The 23,498-nt window shown below is 43.3% G+C and overlaps 1 protein-coding gene across 1 annotated transcript; it reads left to right on the forward strand.

The window, feature by feature from the left end:
* Window positions 1-931: 931 nt before the first annotated feature.
* LOC135548121 (uncharacterized bromodomain-containing protein 10-like) lies at window positions 932-19,370 on the forward strand. The gene is made up of 9 exons (XM_064977411.1): window positions 932-1,912; window positions 1,958-2,990; window positions 5,129-5,329; window positions 5,562-7,102; window positions 9,649-9,719; window positions 9,820-9,909; window positions 14,080-14,195; window positions 14,323-14,486; window positions 14,805-19,370. The coding sequence occupies exons 2-9, from the start codon at window positions 2,278-2,280 to the stop codon at window positions 18,368-18,370; spliced, it is 6,462 nt and encodes a 2,153-aa protein (XP_064833483.1). The 5' UTR covers window positions 932-1,912; window positions 1,958-2,277; the 3' UTR covers window positions 18,371-19,370.
* The last annotated feature ends 4,128 nt before the right edge of the window (window positions 19,371-23,498 follow it).

A 23,498-nucleotide genomic window follows, 5' to 3' on the forward strand; every position in this document is an offset into this window, starting at 1 on the left:
TTCTGTTGTCCAGATTCTATTGAGACTCATTGCAATCTTCCTCTGTTCTTCAGAAATACAAATCATCAAAATAAGACCATTCCTGGTCACTATTTCAGACTCCACTTTTCCCAGCGCATACTTCACAATTTCTTTCAGTTTTTGATACTACTGTTGTCCATTCAGATCATTCGTCTTCACCAACTTTGCTTGATGCGCTACTTGATTCAAACTCAGCATCTACTTCCGCAATCTTTCCCAATCTGTCCCTCACTCTTCTCCTCCATCAACAACCTCTCTTCCCTAATAATACTAATGATGGAATGTCTCAGTATGATGACAATTAGAGTTATGGGTTTTGTCATCGTTCAGTGGAATGCCAGAAGCCTTATTGCTAACGGTCAGGAGTTTAAGAAATATGACATGAGTAATGCAAAATAAAATTATTAAAGTGGCTAGTATTCCATTATTAAATTGGCCAGTGATTTGATGTCTATGTATATAGGGCAGCAGCCTCTAATGTGCTAGTGATGGCTATTTAACAGTCTGATGGCCTTGAGATAGAAGCTGTTTTTCAGTCTCTCGGTCCCAGCTTTGACGCACCTGTACTGACCTCGCCTTCTGGATGATAGGGGGGTTTCTAAGTACACATATTTGGTTATATGGTTCAATGAGCAATATACATACTTTTCACCTGTACCTGCTTAAAAAGACAGGTAATAACTTGAAGAGGACAGGTTAGAATTACAAAGTGTGCTTGCCAAGGCTCATCATTTCTCCTTGTAATTTTATGGTATACAAATGTGCCTAAAATTCATCAACATTTTGTCTGAACAATTCGTTAACATTGGTAAAGTAATTATATTGCAAGAGGGAAATAAGTCCTCTCTCAGTATTATGAAACCCCAATAAAAAAAATCTGTGCCACGCGACGACGTCAGGGTGTACACTTGCACGCACCCAGGACGATGCAAAGAAACGTCGGGGAATATTTAGTTAGCTAGCTAGCATCTCTGGTGGAACGGACTCGATACCTGGCTAACTTTGTAGACTGTTCAATTGAGTTAGAAAGTTCTCTATCTAGATTTATGCTAGTTAATTTAATTTGAGAAAATGTTGAAGTTAGATCACTTACATTAATTGTTATCTAACCGGCTAACTAGCTTCCCAGCAAGCTTGCTGAATTGATGGATATTCTAATTTTGCTATCTTTCTAGCTAAACTGGTTTCGTTGGCTCATCATAGCAAGGATTCATCGCTGTGTTGCCTAAAATGTTCCCTGAAAACATTGCATCGGACACTGCAGACGCAGGCCTCTGACTGGAAACAATGAGTTCAATGATAGGCTGTGAAGGAGACACAGCCACACTGCCTGTACACCAACTAACTAGCTGCTAGCTAACAAGTTGGCTAGCTAACTAGCAGTTTGTACCGCTTGTATCGGACGCGACCTTAAAGCGCTGATGTGAGGTATGAGTAATGGCCTTGTAAATTGACCTAGCTATATTTGTCGAATCTAGACTACCAGTCCCATCAGATAATTTATCAAAGAAAAGTTATACTAGGTAATAGCTATATGGCAAATTTTTAACTTCACTTTGTCAACTAATGTTTATTAGTTTGTGGTGGATTAGCTAAATAAGCCCAACCTAATACTTTTATCAACAAATAACAATGTTCGCTGTCAAACGAACGTTCATAACGTATCTCACAATGCTGTCTAGTTAACTAAATCATAAGTAGCTAGCTAGGACTAGCTACTGTTTGGCTAGCTAGGTAGTTGGCTAGCTAGGACCAACTACTGTTTAGTTGGCTAGCTAGGACTAACTACTGTTTGGCTAGCTAGCTAGGACTAACTACTGTTTGGGTAGCTGGCTAGCTAGGACTAAGTACTGTTTGGGTAGCTGGCTAGCTAGGACTAAGTACTGTTTGGGTAGCTGGCTAGCCAGGACTAAGTACTGTTTGGCTGGCTAGGTAGCTGGCTAGCTAGGACTAACTACTGTTTGGATGGCTAGGTAGAACTGTAACGTCAACTCATTCTTGCACGTGCCGGTGAATGTTTTGAAGAGTCAAACGAGGAAGGACTCTGACCGTAATTGACAGGATATAATATATCCACTGCCAATTGTGCATTTTTCAACAAAAAAAAACAAAAAACATTTTTTTAAAGATGGCAACCAAGCTTACCAATGTTAGGTTGCGGTCAGAAGGTTAGCTAAGAAGGTTAGCCAATAAAAGGGTCCGTTTTTTTAGTAGTTAATTAGCTACCTCCTATTGAAATATAGGGCAGCCAGCAACATGAAAGTGCAAACTGAAACCTTTAACCCACCCAAGGTGCCACAAAACGACACAGGGGAGCAGCAAGACTTGTCTGACAAGGACAGCCACAATAGTCATTTATTTTTTGTCAACCGAGACTGTCAGAATGAACTGGGTTCAGGATCTCAGATCCATAATGTTCACATTGTATCATCATTAGACTCCAAATGGCACAGCACTGAACGCAGCAGCCTAGTCACCAAAGGAGGACTCAGCAATGGAACCTCCCTGGAGAATGTTTATGTTCTTTCCCACAGTAGTTCTACTAGTAATCCTGCGCTAAGACATGATGGGGTGCCTGAAATCTCAAACGAACTGTCATTGTCAGAGGTCTGCATACCTACCACAGTTACAGTTGAAGAAGACCTTAGCTATGAGTTACAGCAGGCCTATAGGATATTTAATGGCTTTCTTCTGGAAAAGCACAAAGGCATTATGACTCCCTTCTTGCACCCCATTGGCCTTGAAAAACACACTGACTGGGTCAGGGGTCACCTCAAGAAGTCCATGTGTTTCAGAAGGATGGAGGAGAAGTTTGTTAGCCGGGAGTATGAAACAATCACAGAGTTTGTAGCAGACTTCAGGCTAATGCTAGAGAACTGCTATAGGCACCATGGGGTCGACCACTGGATTTCTAAACAGGCACAGAAATTGGAAATAATGCTTGAGCAGAAGTTGACACTGCTGTCAAGGTAAGTCTTACATACCTACAGTGCATTCAGAAACTATTCAGACACCTTAACTTTTTACACATTTTGTTATGTTAGTCTTATTCTAAAATTGATTAAATTGTACCGGTTTTTAGATTTTTTTGCAAATATACAGTCCAAAAAATAAAACAAATTGAAATATCACGTTTACATAAATATTCAGACCCTTTACTCTTCTTGGGTATGACGCTACTAGCTTGGCACACCTGTGTTTGTAGAGTTTCTCCCATTCTTCTCTGCAGATCCTCTCAAACTCTGTCTGGTTGTATGGGGAGCGTTGCTGCACAGCTATTTTCAGGTCTCTCCAGAGATGTTTGATCGGGTTCAAGTCCGGGCTCTGGCTGGGCCACTCAAGGACATTCAGAGACTTTTACATTTACATTTAAGTCATTTAGCAGACGCTCTTATCCAGAGCGACTTACAAATTGGTGAATTCACCTTCTGACATCAGTGGAACAGCCACTTTACAATGGTGCATCTAAATCATTTAAGGGGGGTGAGAAGGATTACTTTATCCTAACCTAGGTATTCCTTGAAGAGGTGGGGTTTCAGGTGTCTCCGGAAGGTGGTGATTGACTCCGCTGTCCTGGCGTCGTGAGGGAGTTTGTTCCACCATTGGGGGGCCAGAGCAGCGAACAGTTTTGACTGGGCTGAGCGGGAACTGTACTTCCTCAGTGGTAGGGAGGCGAGCAGGCCAGAGGTGGATGAACGCAGTGCCCTTGTTTGGGTGTAGGGCCTGATCAGAGCCTGGAGGTACTGCGGTGCCGTTCCCCTCACAGCTCCGTAGGCAAGCACCATGGTCTTGTAGCGGATGCGAGCTTCAACTGGAAGCCAGTGGAGAGAGCGGAGGAGCGGGGTGACGTGAGAGAACTTGGGAAGGTTGAACACCAGACGGGCTGCGGCGTTCTGGATGAGTTGTAGGGGTTTAATGGCACAGGCTGGGAGCCCAGCCAACAGCGAGTTGCAGTAATCCAGACGGGAGATGACAAGTGCCTGGATTAGGACCTGCGCCGCTTCCTGTGTGAGACTTGTCCCGTAACCACTCCTGTGTTGTCTTGGCTGTGTGCTTAGGGTCGTTGTCCTTTTGGAAGTTGAACCTTTTCCCTTGCCTGAAATCCTGAGCGTTCTGGAGCAGGTTTTCATCAAGGATCCTGACTAGTCTCCATGCTGCTGAAAAACATCCCCATAGTTTGATGCTGCCACCACCATGCTTCACCTTAGGGATGGTGCCAAGTTTCCTCCAGGTGTGACGCTTGGCATTCAGGCCAATTAATTCAATCTTGGTTTCATCAGACCAAATAATATTTGGTCAGAGAGTCCTTTAGGTGCCTTATGGAGGATAGGTTTCTGTCTGGCCACTACTGTAAAGGCCCGATTGGCTTAGTGCTGCAAAGATGGTTGTCCCATCTCCACAGAGGAACTCAGGAGCTCTGTCAGAGTGACTATGGGGTTCTTGGTCACCTGATTAACGAGGCCCTTCTCCCCCGATTGCTCAGTTTGGCCGGGCGGCCAGCTCTAGGAAGAATCTTGACGATTCCAAGCTTCTTCCATTTAAGAATGATGGAGGCCACTGTGTTCATCGGGACCTTTAATGCTGCTGAAATGTTTTGGTACCCTTCCCCAGATCTGTGCCTTGACAAAATCCTGGCTCGGCGCTCTATGGACAATTCCTTTGACCTCATGGCTTGGTTTTTGGTCTGACGTGCACTGTCAACTGTGGGACCTTATATAGACAGGTGTGTGCCTTTCCAAATCATGTCCAATCGATTGAATTTACCACAGGTGGACTCCAATCAAGTTGTAGAAACATCTTAATGATGATCAATGGAAACAGGATGCACCTAAGCTCGATTTCGAGTCTCATAGCAAAGAGTCTGAATACAAAATACACCATTCCGAATGCATGGTGTATATATATTCAAGTATTCATGACACAGCCTACATATCGTACATACATTCATCCACATTTAAAATGCACACATTCAATGGTATGGATTCTTTCTTCAAAGTAAAACATTTTCAAACATCAGTAGTGTCTGTTTCATCCAGGACCCTTGATGAAATGACTGGGACCCTAACTAGCCCTATGATGCTGTGTCTGTATCCACCTACCCAACCAGGACCCTGCGAGAGAAGACCACTCTGGCAGTGACCTCCAAGGGTCGTTTGGGGACCGAGGATGAGAGGGGGCCCGTAGGCACCTCTACCAGACGGAGGACAGTGCCTCGCAGCCTGGCTACGATCACAGTGGGGGGAAATGAGTCCATCATGGTCCAGGCACTCAGGCTGGAGGAGCAGCAGAGAGTCAAGGAAGAGAAGAGGTAAGATATGAATGGAATGTTCCAGTGCCTGAGGGTTTTCTATGTTCCCACTCCCTCCATGGTCAGAATAAAACTTGAAAATTCCATAGACTGCTTAATCCTGACAACTGTGACAATATAATTACATTAAACATTTAAAATAATTGTTCATTCTGTGTATGACTATGGCTGTGATTGTTTGTGTTTAGTAGGACATCTGGTTCATAAACTCATCCTTCATTTCTGATTGTAGGCAGCGGGAGCTAGATAAGAAGGAGGCGGAGGAGACCTCAGCCAAGGAGGTGGAGGAGTGGGAGCGCAGTCTTCTCTCCCAGGCCACCCAGACCCCCTTGAAGACCATGTGGGAACTCCCTGCCATCGGCCACTTCCTCTGCCTGGCCCAGGCAGCTCTCAACCTCCCAGAGATAGTGTTCTTTGAGCTGGAGCGGTGCCTCCTCATGCCTCGCTGCAGCATCTTCCTCTCCAAGATCATGAGTTCACTTCTTTGCCCGCCCCAGAGGAGCGGGACGCTCCACCGTTGCCCAGCCCTCACCTACTGCCGCTGGGAGTCCGAGCTCCGCCAGAGGGTGCAAGGCTGGTACTATGCCATGGGTACGGCGGAGGACCAGGGGTGGATGGCTGAGCAGCTGGGCCTATCCCATCAGTTCTTCAGGACAGTCGGGGTGGTTAGCCCCCTGGAGGAGAACCCCTTCCATCTCTTACCCTTCATCCAGCGTGTGTGGCTGCTCAAAGGCCTGTGTGACAACGTATACGAGACCCAGAAGGACGTACAGGACGCTGTGCTGGGCCAACCCATCCACGAGTGCCGAGAGTCCATCCTGGGCTACGACGGGAACGAGAACACCTACATACACTTTCCGCATTTCTGCGGGGCGGACCTACGCATCTACTGCCAGAGTGTCAGCATGCCCTCTGACTTCCCCTTACCAGCTGTCTGGGTGAAGAGGGTGGAGCCTGACGAGGGGCTATCAGAGGACTCTGAGCACCTGGTTTCAATGGAGGAGGAGTCAGAGGAGAAAGTTAGTTCTGACAGACAGAGTGGTGGGAGGGTTAAAGGGGACATGTGCAGGGGTGGAACTGGGCAATTTCACACACGGGGAGTGGAGGATGAGGAGGACTGTAAGCCTACTAATCAGAACAGACTCACTGGCTCAACTGGGCCCTCTTCAACTATCAAGGACTTTGTGGGCAGAGGGAGTGTGAAGGAAGAGCCACAGGAATTGGACTATAGGCCTAATAGACGAATGGTGAAGCAGGAAGAGGGATCGGACGTATCATCAGGGTCATGTGAGCCGCGTCTCAGTGTGGGGGAACACTGCTATACAGGGAAGTCCCCTGCTCGCCCTGCTAGGGCAACATATACCAGCAGGCCTGGTGTTACTATACCCATGAGACTGACTGATGTCTGTGTTAAAGTGGACGGGAACAAACTCTCTGAGGGACAAAGATGTTGTCCAAAATGTTTCTCAGAAATGGGGACAAAGTCACAAGACAATCATCGCTGCCATTGTGCCACAGACAAGAAATCAACAACGTCGCCCTCTGGTGCTGGCCACCCACGCAAGGTGAACGTGACAGAGAATAGGGTGGACAGGATTCGGGCTAAGAAAATGAAAAGGAAGAAAGCGAGGGAATTGGGGGAACTACGTGCAGCAGATGGGCAGCGCAGATCAGACAGGAGCCCACTCTGTAAGGCCAAGGCAGCTAAATCCACTGTCAGGAGAGCTGCAACCACCGTCAAGAAAAAGGACAAGAGGAAAAAACGAAAAATGGGTAAGGAAAGGGAATACCTGTCTTGTAAATTAATATTTGACGTTTTGTTAGGCTATGTAAAATCACAGCTGAGAGACTTGGCACTTGTTCAATGATGATGTATGGCTGTCCCCAACCCAAAAAATAAATCTTGGTCGACCAAGAGTCATCTGTTCTTTCGAGCAATCGATTTTTAAATGTGTATTTTTTTCCCCCATTTCGACACATCCTATGTGTGTTAATCAAATCAACTATATTCACTGAGCTTGTCTGATGCTTTATGCACACAGTCTGATTAAATAATTAAGACGCATAAATGACTAGAGGGAGTCCGACCAGCAATTGATTTGATTGTGCCTGGCCAGGCTCAGACTTGCTGCACTGTGGTAAAAAACATGGCAGCGAGTGACTGTGTGACGAGCAACCGATTCTCTCTCCTCCCTGCTGCAGCGACCACCACAGAACATTGACAGTGTTTATCATGCTGTCTGTGTTGCTGAAGCTGTAACATAATTACAGACATTTCTGACTGAGAAGTTTTGTTCCAGAAATCCCTCATTTGTTTGGGAAAAACATTCCCTATTCCCTCATCCCCTTCGCTCTCTCTACGTGACACGTATGCATCTCATGCACGTGAGGGCCTGACCTATAGCACATCATAATCACATCAATAAATTGGTTATAACAAACTCTGAACAACGTAACAGCAAAATGGATGCAGAGGACGTGACAAACTGGAAATGGGGGAATGTGTACTGGTTTCTCAGGAAGTAAAGGGGAAGTCAGATGTGTGGAATAAATGTGACTCGTTAAATACTGGAGATGAAGAAAAAGAAGGTAAGGAACAAGCTTTGTCTGCGTATTATGTTTCCAAACAGATGCTGTTAGATTACAATAAACCTTTTCTGACTGTTTGGAACAGTTTAAACAACACTAAATAAATTATAAGCATACCAGAGTCTGTAATGTTTTTTTGTCAAGCCTTTATTACAGAAAAGACTAAAAACAGTCTCATTCACTCGTGAATGTAATTTCCCGAAATGGAATGGTTTATTTATTATTTAAGCTAATTATTCCAGGTTCGCTTTATTTTAAAACTAAAAATGCTTGATTACATTTCAAATCATGAATGACTCGTATGCTGTGTGATGACCTGAACGAATGAATGATCGATTGATACAGTAGCCTACAGTATATAAGCACGTTTTAGTGATGGACTGTTCTATCCCCAAGGCCTCCACAATGGATTAGTCCACTCAGACAGGCGCGAATCAGACAGCTGTCTTGTACACCATTTTTTATAAATCAAATCCAATTTTATTTGTCACATACGCTGAATACAGTGAAATGCGTACTTACAAGCCTTTAACCAACAATGCAGTGAAGGTAATACCTAAAATAGTCTGGGTAGCCATTTGATTAGATGTACAGGGGTCTTATGGCTTGGGGGTAGAAGCTGTTTAGAAACCTCTTGGACCAAGACTTGGCGCCCCTGTACTGCTTGCCATGCGGTAGCAAGGAGAACAGTCTATTTGGGTGGCTGGAGTCTGACAATTTTTAGGGCCTTCCTCTGACACCGCCTGGTATAGAGATCCGGGATGGCAGGAGGCTTGGCACCAGTGATGTACTGGGCCGTACTGCTCGGTCCTCCTTTTCCTGTTGTCCACAATCATCTCCTTTGTCTTGATCACGTTGAGGGAAAGGTGTCCAAATTTCAGATTTTTGCTATGTCTTTGTGAGATTGTGTGGGTGAACAGATGATATCTACATGTGTATTTCCCACCGTAAAGCATGGAGGAGGAGGTGTTAGGGTGTGGGGGTTCTTTGCTGTTAACACTGTCTGTAATTTATTTAGAATTCAAGGCACACTTAACCAGCATGGCTTCCACAACATTCTGCAGCAATACGCCATCCCATCTGGTTTGGGCTTAGTGGGACTGTCATTTGTTTTTCAAAGTGACAATGACCCAACACACCTCCAGGATGTGTAAGGACTATTTTACCAAGAAGGAGAGTGATGGAATGCTGCATCAGATGACCTGGCCGCCACAATCACCCGACCTCAACCCAATTGAGATGGTTTGGGATGACTTGGACCGCAGAGTGAAGGAAAAGCAGCCAACAATTGCTTAGCATATGTGGGAACTCCTTCAAGACTGTTGGGAAAGCATTCCAGGTCAAGCTGGTTGAGAGAATGCCAAGAGTGTGCAAAGGGTGGCTATTTGAGGAATCTCAAATATAAAATATATTTGGATTTGTTTAACAGTTTTTTTTTGTTTTTTTTTTTTGGTTACTACATGTGTTATTTCATAGTTTTGATGTCTTCGCTATTATTCTACAATGTAGAAAATAGTACAAATAAAGGCTCTTGAATGAGTAGGTGTAAACGTTTGACTGGTGCTATATGTAATGTATGTTGCAACTGCTCGACTAAAGAAATCTCGGTCGACCAAACAATCAACCAGTCGACTAAACTGGGTCAGCCCTAACGAGATGTAATCTTGTTTATAATGCTTTGCCCCGCTTGTCTGAATTACTCAATAGAATAATCTTCTTCCCCTTCGCAGGAAGAAAGCTTAAGTCCAGGAAGCTGGCTTCAAAAAAGAAACCTCAACTCCCAGTTCAACCTGCATTCAGGGTAAACCCCACAGTTTGTTTTATTTTTTGATGCAAAATATGGAATATGAATTGACATGCAATTTGAATCCATGAGTGCTGATTTGTCCCTCGCTCTTCAGTTGGTGTGCACCAGTCTAGAGGAGCTGAGGGAACTCATCAGTAGGACGGAGGATGAACTGGATGAGCTGGAGAGCACCAAAAAGAAATCTGTTAGTAAAGTAATAAAATACATTTTATTTAGGAATTTTGATTGTGCTGTATCAAAAATACATTATAAACAGATAACTATTACATAAAGTATTGAAGGATTACATCGATACAGTTTTTTTTTTAAATGAATGCAGAAACACGTGTGTGTCTATATATATATATATACAATTATTATACAATAATATATATATATATATTATATATATATATATATTATATATATATATATATATATATATATTGTATATACAGTTGAAGTCAGAAGTTCAATACACCAAATACATTTGAACTCGGTTTTTCACAATACCTGACATTTTAGTTCTAGTAGAAATTCCCTGTCGTAGGTCAGTTAGGATCACCACTTTATTGTAAGAATGTGAAATGTAAGAATAATAGTAGAGTGATTTATTTCAGCTTTTATTTATTTCATCACATTCCCAGTGGGTCAGAAGTTTACATACACTCAATTAGTATTTGGTAGCATTGCCTTTAAATTGTTTAACTTGGGTCAAACATTTCGGGTAGCCTTCCACAAGCTTCCCACTATAAGTTGGGTGAATTTTGGTCAATTTCGCCTGACAGAGCTGGTGTAACTGAGTCAGGTTTGTAGGCCTCCTTGCTCGTGCACACTTTTTTAGTTCTGCCCAAAAAATTTCTATAGGATTGAGGTCAGGGCTTTGTGATGGCCACTCCAATACCTTGACTTTGTTGTCCTTAAGCCATTTTGCCACAACTTTGGAAGTATGCTTTGTGTCATTGTCCATTTGGAAGACTCATTTGCGACCAAGCTGTAACTTCCTGACTGATGTCTTAAGATGTTGCTTCAATATATCCACATAATTTTCCTACCTCATGATGCCATCTATTTTGTGAAGTGTACCAGTTCCTCCTGCAGCAAAGCACCCCCACAATATGATGCTGCCACCCCCATGCTTTGCGATTGGGATGGTGTTCTTCGGCTTGCAAGCATCCCCCTTTTTCCTCCAAACATAACGATGGTCATTATGGCCAAACAGTTCTATTTTGGTTTCATGAGACCAGAGGACATTTCTCCAGAAAGTACAATCTTTGTCCCCATGTGCAGTTGCAAACCATAGTCTGGCTATTTTATGGTGGTTTTGGAGCAGTGGCTTCTTCCTTGCTTAGTGGCCTTTCAGGTTATGTTGATATAGGACTTGTTTTACTGTGGATATAGATACTTTTGTACCCGTTTCCTCCAGAATCTTCACAAGGTCCTTTGCTGTTGTTCTGGGATTGATTTGCACTTTTTGCACCAAAGTACATTCATTGATAGGAGACAAAATATGTCTCCTTCCTGAGCGGTAATGATGGCTGTGTGGTCCCATGGGGTTTATACTTGCATACTATTGTTTGTACAGATGAACGTTGTACCTTTAGGCGTTTGGAAATTGCTCCCAAGGATGAACCAGACTTGTGAAGATCTACAATTATTTTCTGAGGTCTTGGCTGATTTATTTTGATTTTCCCAAGGGGGTCAAGCAAAGAGGCACTGATTTTGAAGGTAGGCCTTGAAATACATCCACAGGTACACCTCCAATTGACTCAAATGATGTCAATTAGCCTACCAGAAGCTTCTAAAGCCATGACATCCTTTTCTGGAATTTTCCAAGCTGTTTAAAGGCACAGTAAACATAGTGTATGTAAACTTCTGACCCACTGGAATTGTGATACAGTGAATTATAAGTGAAATAACCTGTCTGTAAACAATTGTTGGAACAATGACTTGTCATGCACAAAGTAGATGTCCTAACCGACTTGCCAAAACTATAGTTTGTTGAGAAGAAATTTGTGGAGTGGTTGAAAAACTAGTTATAATGACTCCAACCTAAGTGTATGTAAACTTCAAAAGTTTGGGGTCACTTCGAAATGTCCTTGTTTTTAAATAAAAGCACACTTTTTTTGTCCATTTAAAATAACTTCAGAAATAATGTGAAACAGATGCCTCACAAGTTCTCAACTGGCAACTTCATTAGATAGTACCCGTAAAACACCAGTCTCAACGTCAACAGTTTAAAGGTGACTCTGGGATGCAAAGAAAAAGCCATACCTCAGACTGGCCAATAAAAGATTAAGATGGGCAAAAGAACACAGACACTGGACAGAGGAACTCTGCCTAGAAGGCCAGCATCCCGGAGTCTCCTCTTCACAGTTGACGTTGAGACTGGTGTTTTGCGGGTACTATTTAATGAATTTGCCAGTTGAGGACTTGTGAGGCGTCTTTCTCAAACTAGACACTTGTACTTGTTCTCTTGCTCACTTGTGCACCGGGGCCTCCCACTCCTTTTCTATTCTGGTTAGAGTCCGTTTGCTCTGTTCTGTGAAGGGAGCAGTAAACAGAGTTGTACAAGACCTTCAGTTTCTTGGCAATTTCTCACATGGACTAGCCTTCATATCCCAGAACAGGAATAGACTGACGAGTTTCAGAATCAAGTTCTTTGTTTGTTGCCATTTTGAGCCTGTATTCGAACCCACAAATGCTGATGCTCCGGATACTCAAGTAGTCTAAAGTAAGGACAGTTTTATTGCTTCTTTAAGCAGGACAACAGTTTTCTGCTGTGCTAACATAATTGCAAAAGGGTTTTTAAGGATCAATTAGCCTTTTAAAATGATAAACTTGTATTAGCTAACACAATGTGCCATTGGAACACAGGAGTGATGTTTGCTGATAAGGGCCTCTTTATTCCATAAGAAATATGCAGTTTACTGCTACAATAGTCATTTATAACATAATCAAGGTCTACACTATATTTCTGATCTCTGTTATTTTAATGGACAAAAAACAAAGACATTTCTAAGTGATTCCAAACTTTTGAACAATGCTGTGTATATATATATATGGATTGTCTACTATGAGAGGGAGAATACAAAATACAGTGGTGTGTGTGTATGTATAAACTCAGCAAAAAAAAAGAAACATCCCTGTCTTTCAAAGATAATATGTAAAAATCAAAATAACTTCACAGATCTTCGTTGTAAACAGTGTAAACACTGTTTCCCATGCTTGTTCAATGAACCATAAACAATTCATGAACTTGCACCTGTGGAACAGTCGTTAATTGCCTACCGTCTGTAAGCTGTTAGTGTCTTAAGGTCGCAGTTATGAAAACTTAGGACACTAAAGATGCCTTTCTACTGACTCTGGAAAAACACCAAAAGAAAGTCACCCAGGGTCCCTGCTAATCTGCGTGAAGGCTTGCTGCAAGGAGGCATGAGGACTGCAGATGTGGCCAGGGCAATAATTTGCAATGTCCGTACTGTGAGTCGCCTTAGACAGCACTACAGGGAGACGGGATGGACAGCTGATCGTCCTCGCAGTGGCAGACCACGTGTAACAGCACCTGCACAGAATCCGAACATCACACCTGCGGGACAGGTGGAGTGTCCGTCATGGTCTGGGGCGGTGTGTCACAGCATCATCGGATTGAGCTTGTTATCATTGCAGGCAATCTCAATGCTGTGCGTTACAGGGAAGAAATCCTCCTCCCTCATGTGGTACCCTTCCTGCAGGCTCATGACATGACCCTCCAGCATGACAATGCCACCAGCCATACTGCTCGTTCTGTGCGTGATTTCCTGCAAGACAGGAATGTCAGTGTTCTGCCATGGCCAGCGAAGAGTTTGGATCTCAATCCCATTGAGCACGTCTGGGACCTGTTGGATCGTAGGGTGAGGGCTAGGGCCATTCCCCCCAGAAATGCCTGGGAACTTGCAGGTGCCTTGGTGAAAGAGTGGGGTAATGTCTCACAGCAATTACTGGCAAATCTGTTGCAGTCCATGAGGAGATGTACTGCTGTACTTAATGCAGCTGGTGGCCACACCAGATACTGACTGTTACTTTTGATTTTGACCCCCCCCCCCCTTGTTCAGAGACACATTATTCCATTTCTGTTCATCACATGTCTGTGGAACTTATTCAGTTTATGTCTCAGTTGTTGAATCTTATGTTCATACAAATATTTACACATGTTAAGTTTGATGAAAATAAACGCAGTTGACCGTGAGAGGAATTTATTTTTTTTGCTGAGTTTATATATATATATATGGATTGTCTACTATGAGAGGGAGAATAGAGAATACAGCGGTATGTGCTCTCAACCATTGGTCTTTTTTAAATTCTTGATGTTGTGTGATTTTGTTTGTTTTTACAGGGAAGGTGGTGCGTCAGGAAAGAAGCTGTGAAAGATCTGCACATCACTCTCATAAGGCTGCTCAACGAGCTCTCCCCATGGGAACACAAACTGGTCAAGGCTTTCCATAGGAACAGGTATCACCACTCGCCTGAAGGCGGTTATAATATCAGAAAACGATGTTTACAAAACATGTCTAGCATAACACATCATTGACTCCTCGATGGCTTTTATTTTTAATTTTGACGTAATCTTTCCCCACAGGCTACGTTTGAAAAAGGATTTTGACGACTTCAAAAAGCACCCTGACTATGACAACTTTGTCAGAGAGGATGTGGATAGAAGCACCTCGTTCACTGAAAACACCAGACTGACTGAAGAGGAGGAACTGCAGGATCAGACTGTTCAGAGGATCCTGTGGGCGGAAGGTAACTTGTGTTTTATTTGTGGGTGAAGTGCAGTAAGACATTATGGAAAAGCATATAACGTGTAGGCTATTTATTATAAATTGCATTGAAATCACAAAACGATTTGTATCAGGGTAGCCTAGTGGTTAGAGCGTTGGACTACTAACCGGAAGGTTGCAAGTTCAAACCCCTGAGCTGACAAGGTACAAATCTAGGCCTTCATTGAAAATAAGAATTTGTTTCTTAACTGACTTGCCTAGTTAAATAAAGGTTAAATAAAATCAGTAAAATCATTGTCAGTGCAAGTTGAAATACATTGAATGTGTCTCTCTTTTTCAGAGGACTCAGGGCAGTTTGGAACAGAGGCATTGAGAGGCAGCTTCACTGTGGTAACCAGACAAGAGATGTTGACCTTGAACGAGCACAGGCCTTACACTCGTGGCTTGAAACGTCTACAGAGTGATTTAGATGAGAACTCAAGCCTCGTTAAGAGAGGCAGGATCAACAGTGACGAACTGACGACTTCCCCTGAAGCTGAAGTGGAAAACAGATCCAGGGAAGCGAATCCAGCAGGACAGCAGGTTGGAGAAACAAGCCCAGTGGTTATAACTACTCCGGTGGCTGGTGTCCAAAGGACTCACAAACCCATTCAGCTAAATACCCTGCTGGCCAAGAGTGTTGGTGATAAAGTTACTTTAATTCATCATCAGCCAGGTGTTATCAGCCATGTAGGTCAGGATCATATCTTAGCCTGTGCTTCTTCCCTGCAAGCTACCAAACTTAAATATTCTTTACCACAAAGCTCTCAACAGCTACCGCAACCAACAACACCCACACCTCAACACACACAGATGTCCCATATCACGCCCATACCAAAGTCCCCCGTACAGGTTGTCTACAAGATGCCCGAGGGCATGGGTCTGGTCAGGAAAGCTGGAAGCCCTATGAAAATCGCAGTGCAGCCAATTCTGGACCAGAAAACGGGGGATAAGCTAATGCAGCAAGTGGTCATCCTTCCTTCGAACTTGCTCATTCAAAAGTCAGAGGGTCAGAGTCACCCCCAGAAACCAAGGACAATCCAGGTCCCAGCCTCCAAAGCACCCACTCCGCTGTCACAAAGCTCTGGATTCACCATGCCGCAAAGTCATGACAACCGGATCCCCATACAACAAGTGGCACCGCTAAAGGGAGGTACATCCTCTCCTACCAACTCCCCTAGGTTGCAGACAACCTCTCTTACAACATGCTACAAGGTTGTCCAACTCCCTGGTCCGAAAGTGAGTAGCACTACCCAAAATGTTATACCAAATAGATCACCATCCAACCCCACTAGTACAGCTTTTACTGATCCCAGTAAACCTCTGGACCCTAAACAAGAGCTGAAGACCGTGTGTATAAGGGACTCGCAGTCCATCCTAGTCACCACTAGGGGGGGCAACACTGGAGTAGTCAAGGTGCAGACGTCCGATCAGAGTACATCTGGTTTGTTACCTGCCAGTCCCGTCATCATCTCTCCACAGTTCAAAGCCTTCCTGGTGTCCAAGACCTCTCCACCTGCTGCCCCCACGGTCCCAGTGGTCAAAAGCGCGACTGTAGCCCGGGCACAGTTAGGACCGTCACCATTACGGCCTTCAACTGTCACGAGTTCAACAACTGCACGCCAGTCTTCGATCACTGCTGGCATTCAGGCCACAGGTCAGACAGCGGGCTCTGCTGTTACCGTTGCTGTAAACCAGGGCTGCAACGTCTCATCTACAGTTGCTGTGAACTCACAGCTACCTAAAAGCATCATCACTGTACCTGGTAACCCATCAGGCGCCACCCAGACGTCTCTTGTCCAGGTTGTCACTAAACCTGTTTTGAAAAGGGTATGTCCAGATGAGAGGTCCCCATTCACTAAGTTCATCCTGGTCTCTCCCTCGTCCAACATCACATCTATGGCTGCAACCAGAGTCCCTTCCACTACAGCTCCCTCCGCTCTTCCAGGGCAAAGGTTGATGTTCATCAGCCAATCACCAGCCCAGGCATCCCACGCAACATGTAGCATTTCAAAACAGGTTTCAGTGTCTGGGGCACAATCCCTGACCACGTCAATACCCAATGAAGCAATGAAGATCGGACTTAACTTTCGTCAAGCTATCAGCAGTGCAAACTTCGGAGCCTTGAATAAGGTCCAGCGCATCAATCTGCTTCCAGGATCTCCGATAAGGCTACCACAACAGGCAAGTGCACTTGCACAATCTACTTTAAAAAGTACATCAGTGTCTGGCACACAGGCAGCACTTCTTACAACCACGTCGTCTCACGTTATCACTAGTACTGCACATTTGCCCTCTTCCACACGCCTGACTGGATCTCAACTACAAGGCATCCCTTCGTCCTCTGTGATCCCCAATCTAAGCAAGGTAACTGGGCAACCACGGTCTTCGATAATCAGAGGTTTAATCACCAGCAAACCACAACTACCAGTGCCGGTCACTACACCACTAGGCCTTGTCAAAACATCCCCTCTCATACCACCGGCCCAGGTTTCTCAGTCTCACCACTCTCACTGTGTAAGCGGGGTCACCAAAACTCCTCAAATAAGTACTCCACAGTCTCCAATTGCCACTAGATCCACTCATCAGTCCACTCCAGTGCGGCCGGCTGGTAATACCAATCCTGTCACCAGCACCACCACCACAACTGTGCAACAGAAGATTGTCATTAATACCCCTGCACCGCTTGCAGGCGGCACACAGATTCTGCTCAACAACACCCGTTTTGTTGTTCCCCCTCAAGGCCTTGGGCCTGGCCAGCATGTCCTCATAATATCCAGCCCTGCAGTGCCTGTGGCAGCTCCTAGTCCCAGGGGAGCGAGCCCAACGACCGGTGTCCCACGAGGGCCAACGTTACCTGGGTTAGCCACACCTGCACAAGGCCCCAGAATGGCCACACAACTAAGGACGCACCAGCCTCAACAAGCAGCACTTAGATCCCTAACCCTGGCAGCGCCGTCCTCTGAGAAAGTTGGACCCTCTCCCCCAGTTTCTTTCACTGTCCCTCGCCAGACGATGGAGATTCGAGCTCCACTATCGGTCACCAGCACCACTACCAACTGTTCTCCACCAGTTTTACACCGGCCCCCTGCTCTGGCCACCATACTCACTGGCCTAGCTAATGTGGTGGCAGCTCCATCTTTAACTCAACCGGAAGGGATGGGCAGCTTGTCACTCTCCTCCGTGCCAGCAAGTTCCAGCCCAGCTCCAACAGCAGAAGTTCTACAGAGCCCAACAAAACAGCTCCCTTTGAACACAGGACTTGGCATCAATTACGCACCACTCACAACACAGCAGATAACGTCATTCGTGCAACCTATGGGAGCAGTCTCCACACGGACCCAGGTCCTACCGACGGTAGCTGTTCCGCCGATAGGGAGCACCTTCTCCAGGATGCAGTCTCTACCTGTGGTGACTGTACCGCCCCTTGGGGGTGCCTTCGGTAGCAAAACATCTCCTGTGGCAACTGTGCCCCCATCCAACAGCACTGTAATCATGACACCTGCTCAACCTGTCAGGACGGTGATGTCGGCAGAGACTATCCGCATGCCCATTGTTTTATCCAATCCTTGGCAGCAGCAGATACTGGGCCTAGGCAAGCGCCCTTTGCAAGCTTCACAGGTGCCTGCATCAGCAGTGCAAACAACCAGCCCCACCACCAAGCTACTAGTGAGTCTTGATGGGGCTGTTTTAAACACGGTTAGAGGCCCTACTGCCAACACAGGCCTGCCAGAGATGGCTAACAAGCCTTTGGCTACGTTGATTGTAACTCCAAAATCCACTGGGAGAGTGCTGCCCCTGCCTCCTGTAAATAGTGACAATCCCTGGATGCCTACCCAGGCTGACAGAAGTGGCCCTATCAACTGAAGGACTGAAAACCAGTAGCATTGTCTGTGATGAAGGAGACACAGCAAACTTTGTGTTCTGGACCGCATCTAGAATATCTAGAACATTCTAGAATATTTTTGGTAGAAGATGGGAGTCGGTTGAGAAACTGCCTGGTTGAGCTGTATTTTTACTTTGCACATCTAAGTGTGTTTAAAGATGCACTATGCAGAAATGGCTCCGTCATTTGCTGGTTGCTAAAATTCTAATAGTTCCCCTAGTTTGAGTTTGTGGCAAAACAAGCGAGTATAGTGTAGAGAATCATTGTACCATCTAAATTGCTGTGAAATATCTTTTCCATAACTAAAAATATTGTATTTTCAGCTGTTTGACGCAAAAACAAAACTTAGGAACGGGAAGCATAGAAAGAGCGCACATGGAACAGATCTACCGCTTCTTAGACTTGCTTTCAATAAGAATGGCAGATCTATGACGCATTTCTATGTGAATTTGGTCAGGTTACCCAAAACGTGACATATTGCAGCTTTAAGCGACGCTAGATAAACCTCTATAGCTGACTCAAATAGTTTGCTCAAGAAATGTAGGTGGCAATATATTTGTGATGGGTTTTCTATTTCTTAAAGCAAACAGCATTTTAGGGTTTCCTTCTCACAAAGTTTGAAGATCAATTTGGACATTTTTTTTATATAAAAAAAACAACCTCGTTCTTGGCCAGTAATAAATATGTTGTAAATTGCTTGGTTTGAAGGGTAGACAAATGGATTTGAGTGGGATTGTAATACGTTTCATTGACATGAATTATTATTTTGAAATTATATTTGAATTCCTTAGATTGGAACAACACTTGTTTTTATTCTGTCTACCACACTCTTAGGTCTTTCCCTCTGACCTGTTGTATACGTTCTTCTGATGTGTTGCCTACTCAAGAGGCATGTCGGTGTCTACATTTTACATTGGTGTCTACATTGGTTCAGTCTTATTTCCATCAACTATTTGGAAAATAAACTGGTATTTCACATGATTGAAATGCAACTTCTAAATTATTTATTGAAATGTTGAAGCCCATATATATATATATATATATATATATATATATATATATTTTATTCCTACCATATAGATTTTTCTAAGTATTTAGTTGGTGCATTTTCATTGCATAATTGTGGACATTTCTGCTTGGAAATAACTGGTGTAACTGTCCTACAGAGAGGGTTTTGTGGTGTTAATTTGAATTAGACCCTTGGTAAATTTTATATTTTTATTGAAATGTGTCTGCAGGATTTTATAACCATTCCATCCTTTTCAAATACCTTCATAAGTACATGTTGAAATAACAACGATCAAGCCCAAGTTATTGTCTTTAAATTACTATGGATTCTCAATTGCAGATATACATCTTTTTTTTTACGTTGGTTATCTTAAATGAACAAGCAATTTCCTAAGTACGACTTTGTTGTAATCGATTAATATACTGTTATTCAAGTATTGATAGAAGGGTCTTTTTTGCTAACCTTGAGGAACACATAACACACTGTTGAAGGAATTCTAAATTCCTCTGTTTTATTTCCCAATCAAAATTAGACACTCTGTCAATGCATTAAGAGGTTTGTAAGACCCTTAATTTATAAGAATAGACAGAGCCCCGGTCTTAAAAGTCAGGTAACAGCGTTTAATTCAAGAGAGTACTGGGTACATACACATTTTACCACAGGTTATAAACTGAAAATGACGTCAGCGTTTTCTAAATGTTCCATCTCTTCATGACACCGGTAGAGAGGCCCTATAGTTCTCGAGCCTTCCCTCCTCGCCTAAAGCCAAGGTCAGTCAGTGTAGATAAGCATTCTAGACAGTCTAGAGATAGTCCGTCCCTGCCATCTGGAGATAGTTAATTCATTTGTACCAAGGCATTGTTCTAAACTCATGACTATATTATATACAATTGGGAATGGGAGCAAGAGAGAAAATGCATACATGTACAGTACACAATAGCATTTGGACTAGTCAGTCCTGATTGAAATGTATACATAATTAGTCATCATTGATAAAAAATTCCCTTAACATATCCACCCTTTTGATTAAATATTATACATTCAATCACACATTGTAGTTATATTGTAATATTAAAAAGCCCATTTCTATCTTTATTAGAGATATTTCTTGTCATCAAAACATCACCTAAACATAACCCAACACTTGCATTCGCCATAATTGTTTCTCAGGCCTACATCAGAATCATAACTCTTCTTATCAGGATTTTCGTTACAATCTTCATAAAAAAACAGTCTAATATTGAGATGGGATACAACCTAGCCTCCCTTAACATCAAAAATGGTCTCATCAAATATAAATTCCCCACAAATTAAAGATCCAGATTCGTCCACTTGTTCTGTAGACATGCATTCAGTCCTCCACGGGTCAGAACCTGGAATCGGCCCAAACCGCACCATCTGTTGTGTCATCGATTTCTCCAGAGTCCTGGAAATAAGGCCTCATACACAGGGATTTAGACATCAGCCCCCTAAAACTAAACAGTCACACAGGTGAATGGAGCCCATAATACAGTGATCATAATATTTTTTTCTCCATTTTCCGAACATACTATAAAACCCAATTAGTCAGAGAAGTATCCACCCCAGAGTTTTCTGCCAAACCGTGAGCCAGGGTGGTCAAACCAGCTGAGGCTTCGGGCACTGATTCGTCCGGAGCTGTGTTATTTGGGATGTAAGCACAAACATGGTCCTGATAATCACGCATACTTCTCCCTTTTCAGCCATTAACATATCTAATGCCATTCTATTCTGCCAAGCCATCCAGCTGGTTGCTTCAGTCTGTTCTGCAAAACCTTTAATAGCATCTCTGGTGTAATTGTTAAAGCGCTGTTGATTATAATAAATATAATTAATCCAGTCCACGTCCGTGGAACCCCAATGTTATCAATGTATACTTTGTCAATAAGAGACCCGGATGGAGTAGCTCTTTCCCCCAATTGGCTAAACTTCATGTCTCGGTGTTAAATGAGTGCGAATAGGCATTCCCAAATTAACAATGACACATAATCCTGCCCATAAAATCATTCCCCCACACAACCACCAGATGTCAGCCCTGCCCATTATCTGGCATTCCTGCTTTCATGAACAGCTTTACCATACCGGCTTAAACTCCTCTACTCAGAACCGTACTAGGGTGTCGACCAAGACCTGGTCATATCCATCATACCACAACCCTAGATCCTCCTTCATTTCTGTTTAAAGGGTTAGGCCTAACTTTATGCAATGCATCCCTCTCTCCGGATTACAATCAAAAACTCTCACCTTCACTATACTCCACCTCCTTCCATACTGGGTGAGTGGATTCATATAGCCCCCTCTCTCCAAATGAGCTATGACCTGTGTCCACGATCAATTTGGGGACCTGCACCTATATATGCCTTAATGGCTCAGAGTTCTAGACTGCCATGTAGTTAGAGACTCCATTTTGATCTACATAAATCTCCATTGAGAGATCCTTTCCAACCTCAACTCTAACTTCCTGTCTACCCAGATCTAGGGATCTCTTATGCTTATTTTGGAACAAAATCCTCATCGTCTAAACCATGGGTCAAATTACCACTCTCCGCATACTCAAGTAGGACGTGCTGTATCAGGAATATGTCACCCACGATAAAACAGCTCAGACGAACAGCTTCCATGTGAAGCCCCACCCTCTCCCCGAGAACACATCACTTAGCAAGAGCCAGACACATCTTCACTTCTATGAACAAAAACAGGGATGAAAAGACAGGGAGGGTTACTTCATTCGAGAGATGGCCCCCGGAATTCTGTTAATTCCAGTTCTCCTCTCGAACACTGTTTACCCTCCCGCCGTGCGATATGAATCCGGGTAGCTCTTTCAGCTAGCTGTCACCAGGAGTCCTTGGTATGGTCCCCCCAACAAGCCTCTGGGACTGGATTGAGTGACTTCACCTGTAGTTCACCTGTAATGCATAAAATCCTGGACATACAGGCTTGGTTAACAAACAGTTTCTCATATGTTTTATCTGATTATATCTTTAACTTATATGCCTAATTGTTAGCTAAAAATGTTTTTATTTATTTTTTATTATTAGTTTCTTATCCAATAGGCCACTAACTTACCCCCCCCTCCCCCTTTTGATACCTGGCTCTGCCCAGGTAACAACCTTATATACCCTAAATAATGACTTCGGTAGGATTAGTAAATGATCCTTATTTTCTGACATTATCACGTATGTCCAATTCTCCCTTGGGCATCCATTCATCCCAATCCTGTATCAATTCTCTGTCCAGTGGCTTATCTAGTTTAAGAAGTATCTGTGCTATTTATATATGTTCTTAAATATATATATTTACCGATTTAAACAGTAATTCCTTTCCTATCTCTCAAAATGCCACTAAGCGTCTCACTGTTTGACTATCTAAAATCATTGATTTTAGAAAAAGCATGTCTATAAGTAGCCATCTCTAAAGTCCTTACATTTCCTTACTCAATCTATCTTAATCCTTACAATAATCCTAAATCACCACAGATGTCCTATATTCGTGTCAAATTTAATAATATTTAAAAGACCTCCTAATGGTTAACCAGAGCCTGAACAAATGCTAACCATATCGAAATCCTTCCTACACTTTACAAGCTCTTTACTTCAGGGATCCTCAGTATTCTATCTGACAATAACATGGAATACCTTATCTACAGTAATTTATCACCCCTATTTATTCTCAATGATAAATAGAACTATTTTCTGTTGTAATATCAAATCCATAATAGCCAATTCAAAAACTTCACAGCTAATATTGTAAATCAGCTTCAGTGATTCAAACAATAATTCTAAAACCCCAAACTAACACTCCATTATAACTAATTTACCTTAAAATTAGTAACCCAACTGACCACCATTCATTATACAAATGGCTCTCCCCCGGGGCTGATCAGACCCCAAAAGATAGCCACGATAAGGTCAAAAGGTCATACCACCCTTTTTTTGTCATGTTCCATACAATATTAGACATATTAAAGAACCCTTTATCCTTAAAATAAAAATAATCACCTGTGTAATTAAAACCCATAAAATAAAAACTCATAAGGTTCTATATGTGAGTGTGCCTCTTTAAAATACCTTTGCACTAAAACA

Source organism: Oncorhynchus masou, chromosome 11 (genome assembly GCF_036934945.1).
Source record: "Oncorhynchus masou masou isolate Uvic2021 chromosome 11, UVic_Omas_1.1, whole genome shotgun sequence".
NCBI classification, from domain to species: Eukaryota; Metazoa; Chordata; class Actinopteri; order Salmoniformes; family Salmonidae; genus Oncorhynchus; species Oncorhynchus masou.

Bases quoted from the DNA above. Each gene is read 5' to 3' on its own strand.
- LOC135548121 (XM_064977411.1), top strand. From the start codon at position 2,278: ATGAAAGTGCAAACTGAAACCTTTAACCCACCCAAGGTGCCACAAAAC. The intron at 9,720-9,819 runs GTAAACCCCACA...CTCGCTCTTCAG, and splicing joins CAGTTCAACCTGCATTCAGG to TTGGTGTGCACCAGTCTAGA. The intron at 9,910-14,079 runs GTTAGTAAAGTA...TTGTTTTTACAG, and splicing joins AGAGCACCAAAAAGAAATCT to GGAAGGTGGTGCGTCAGGAA.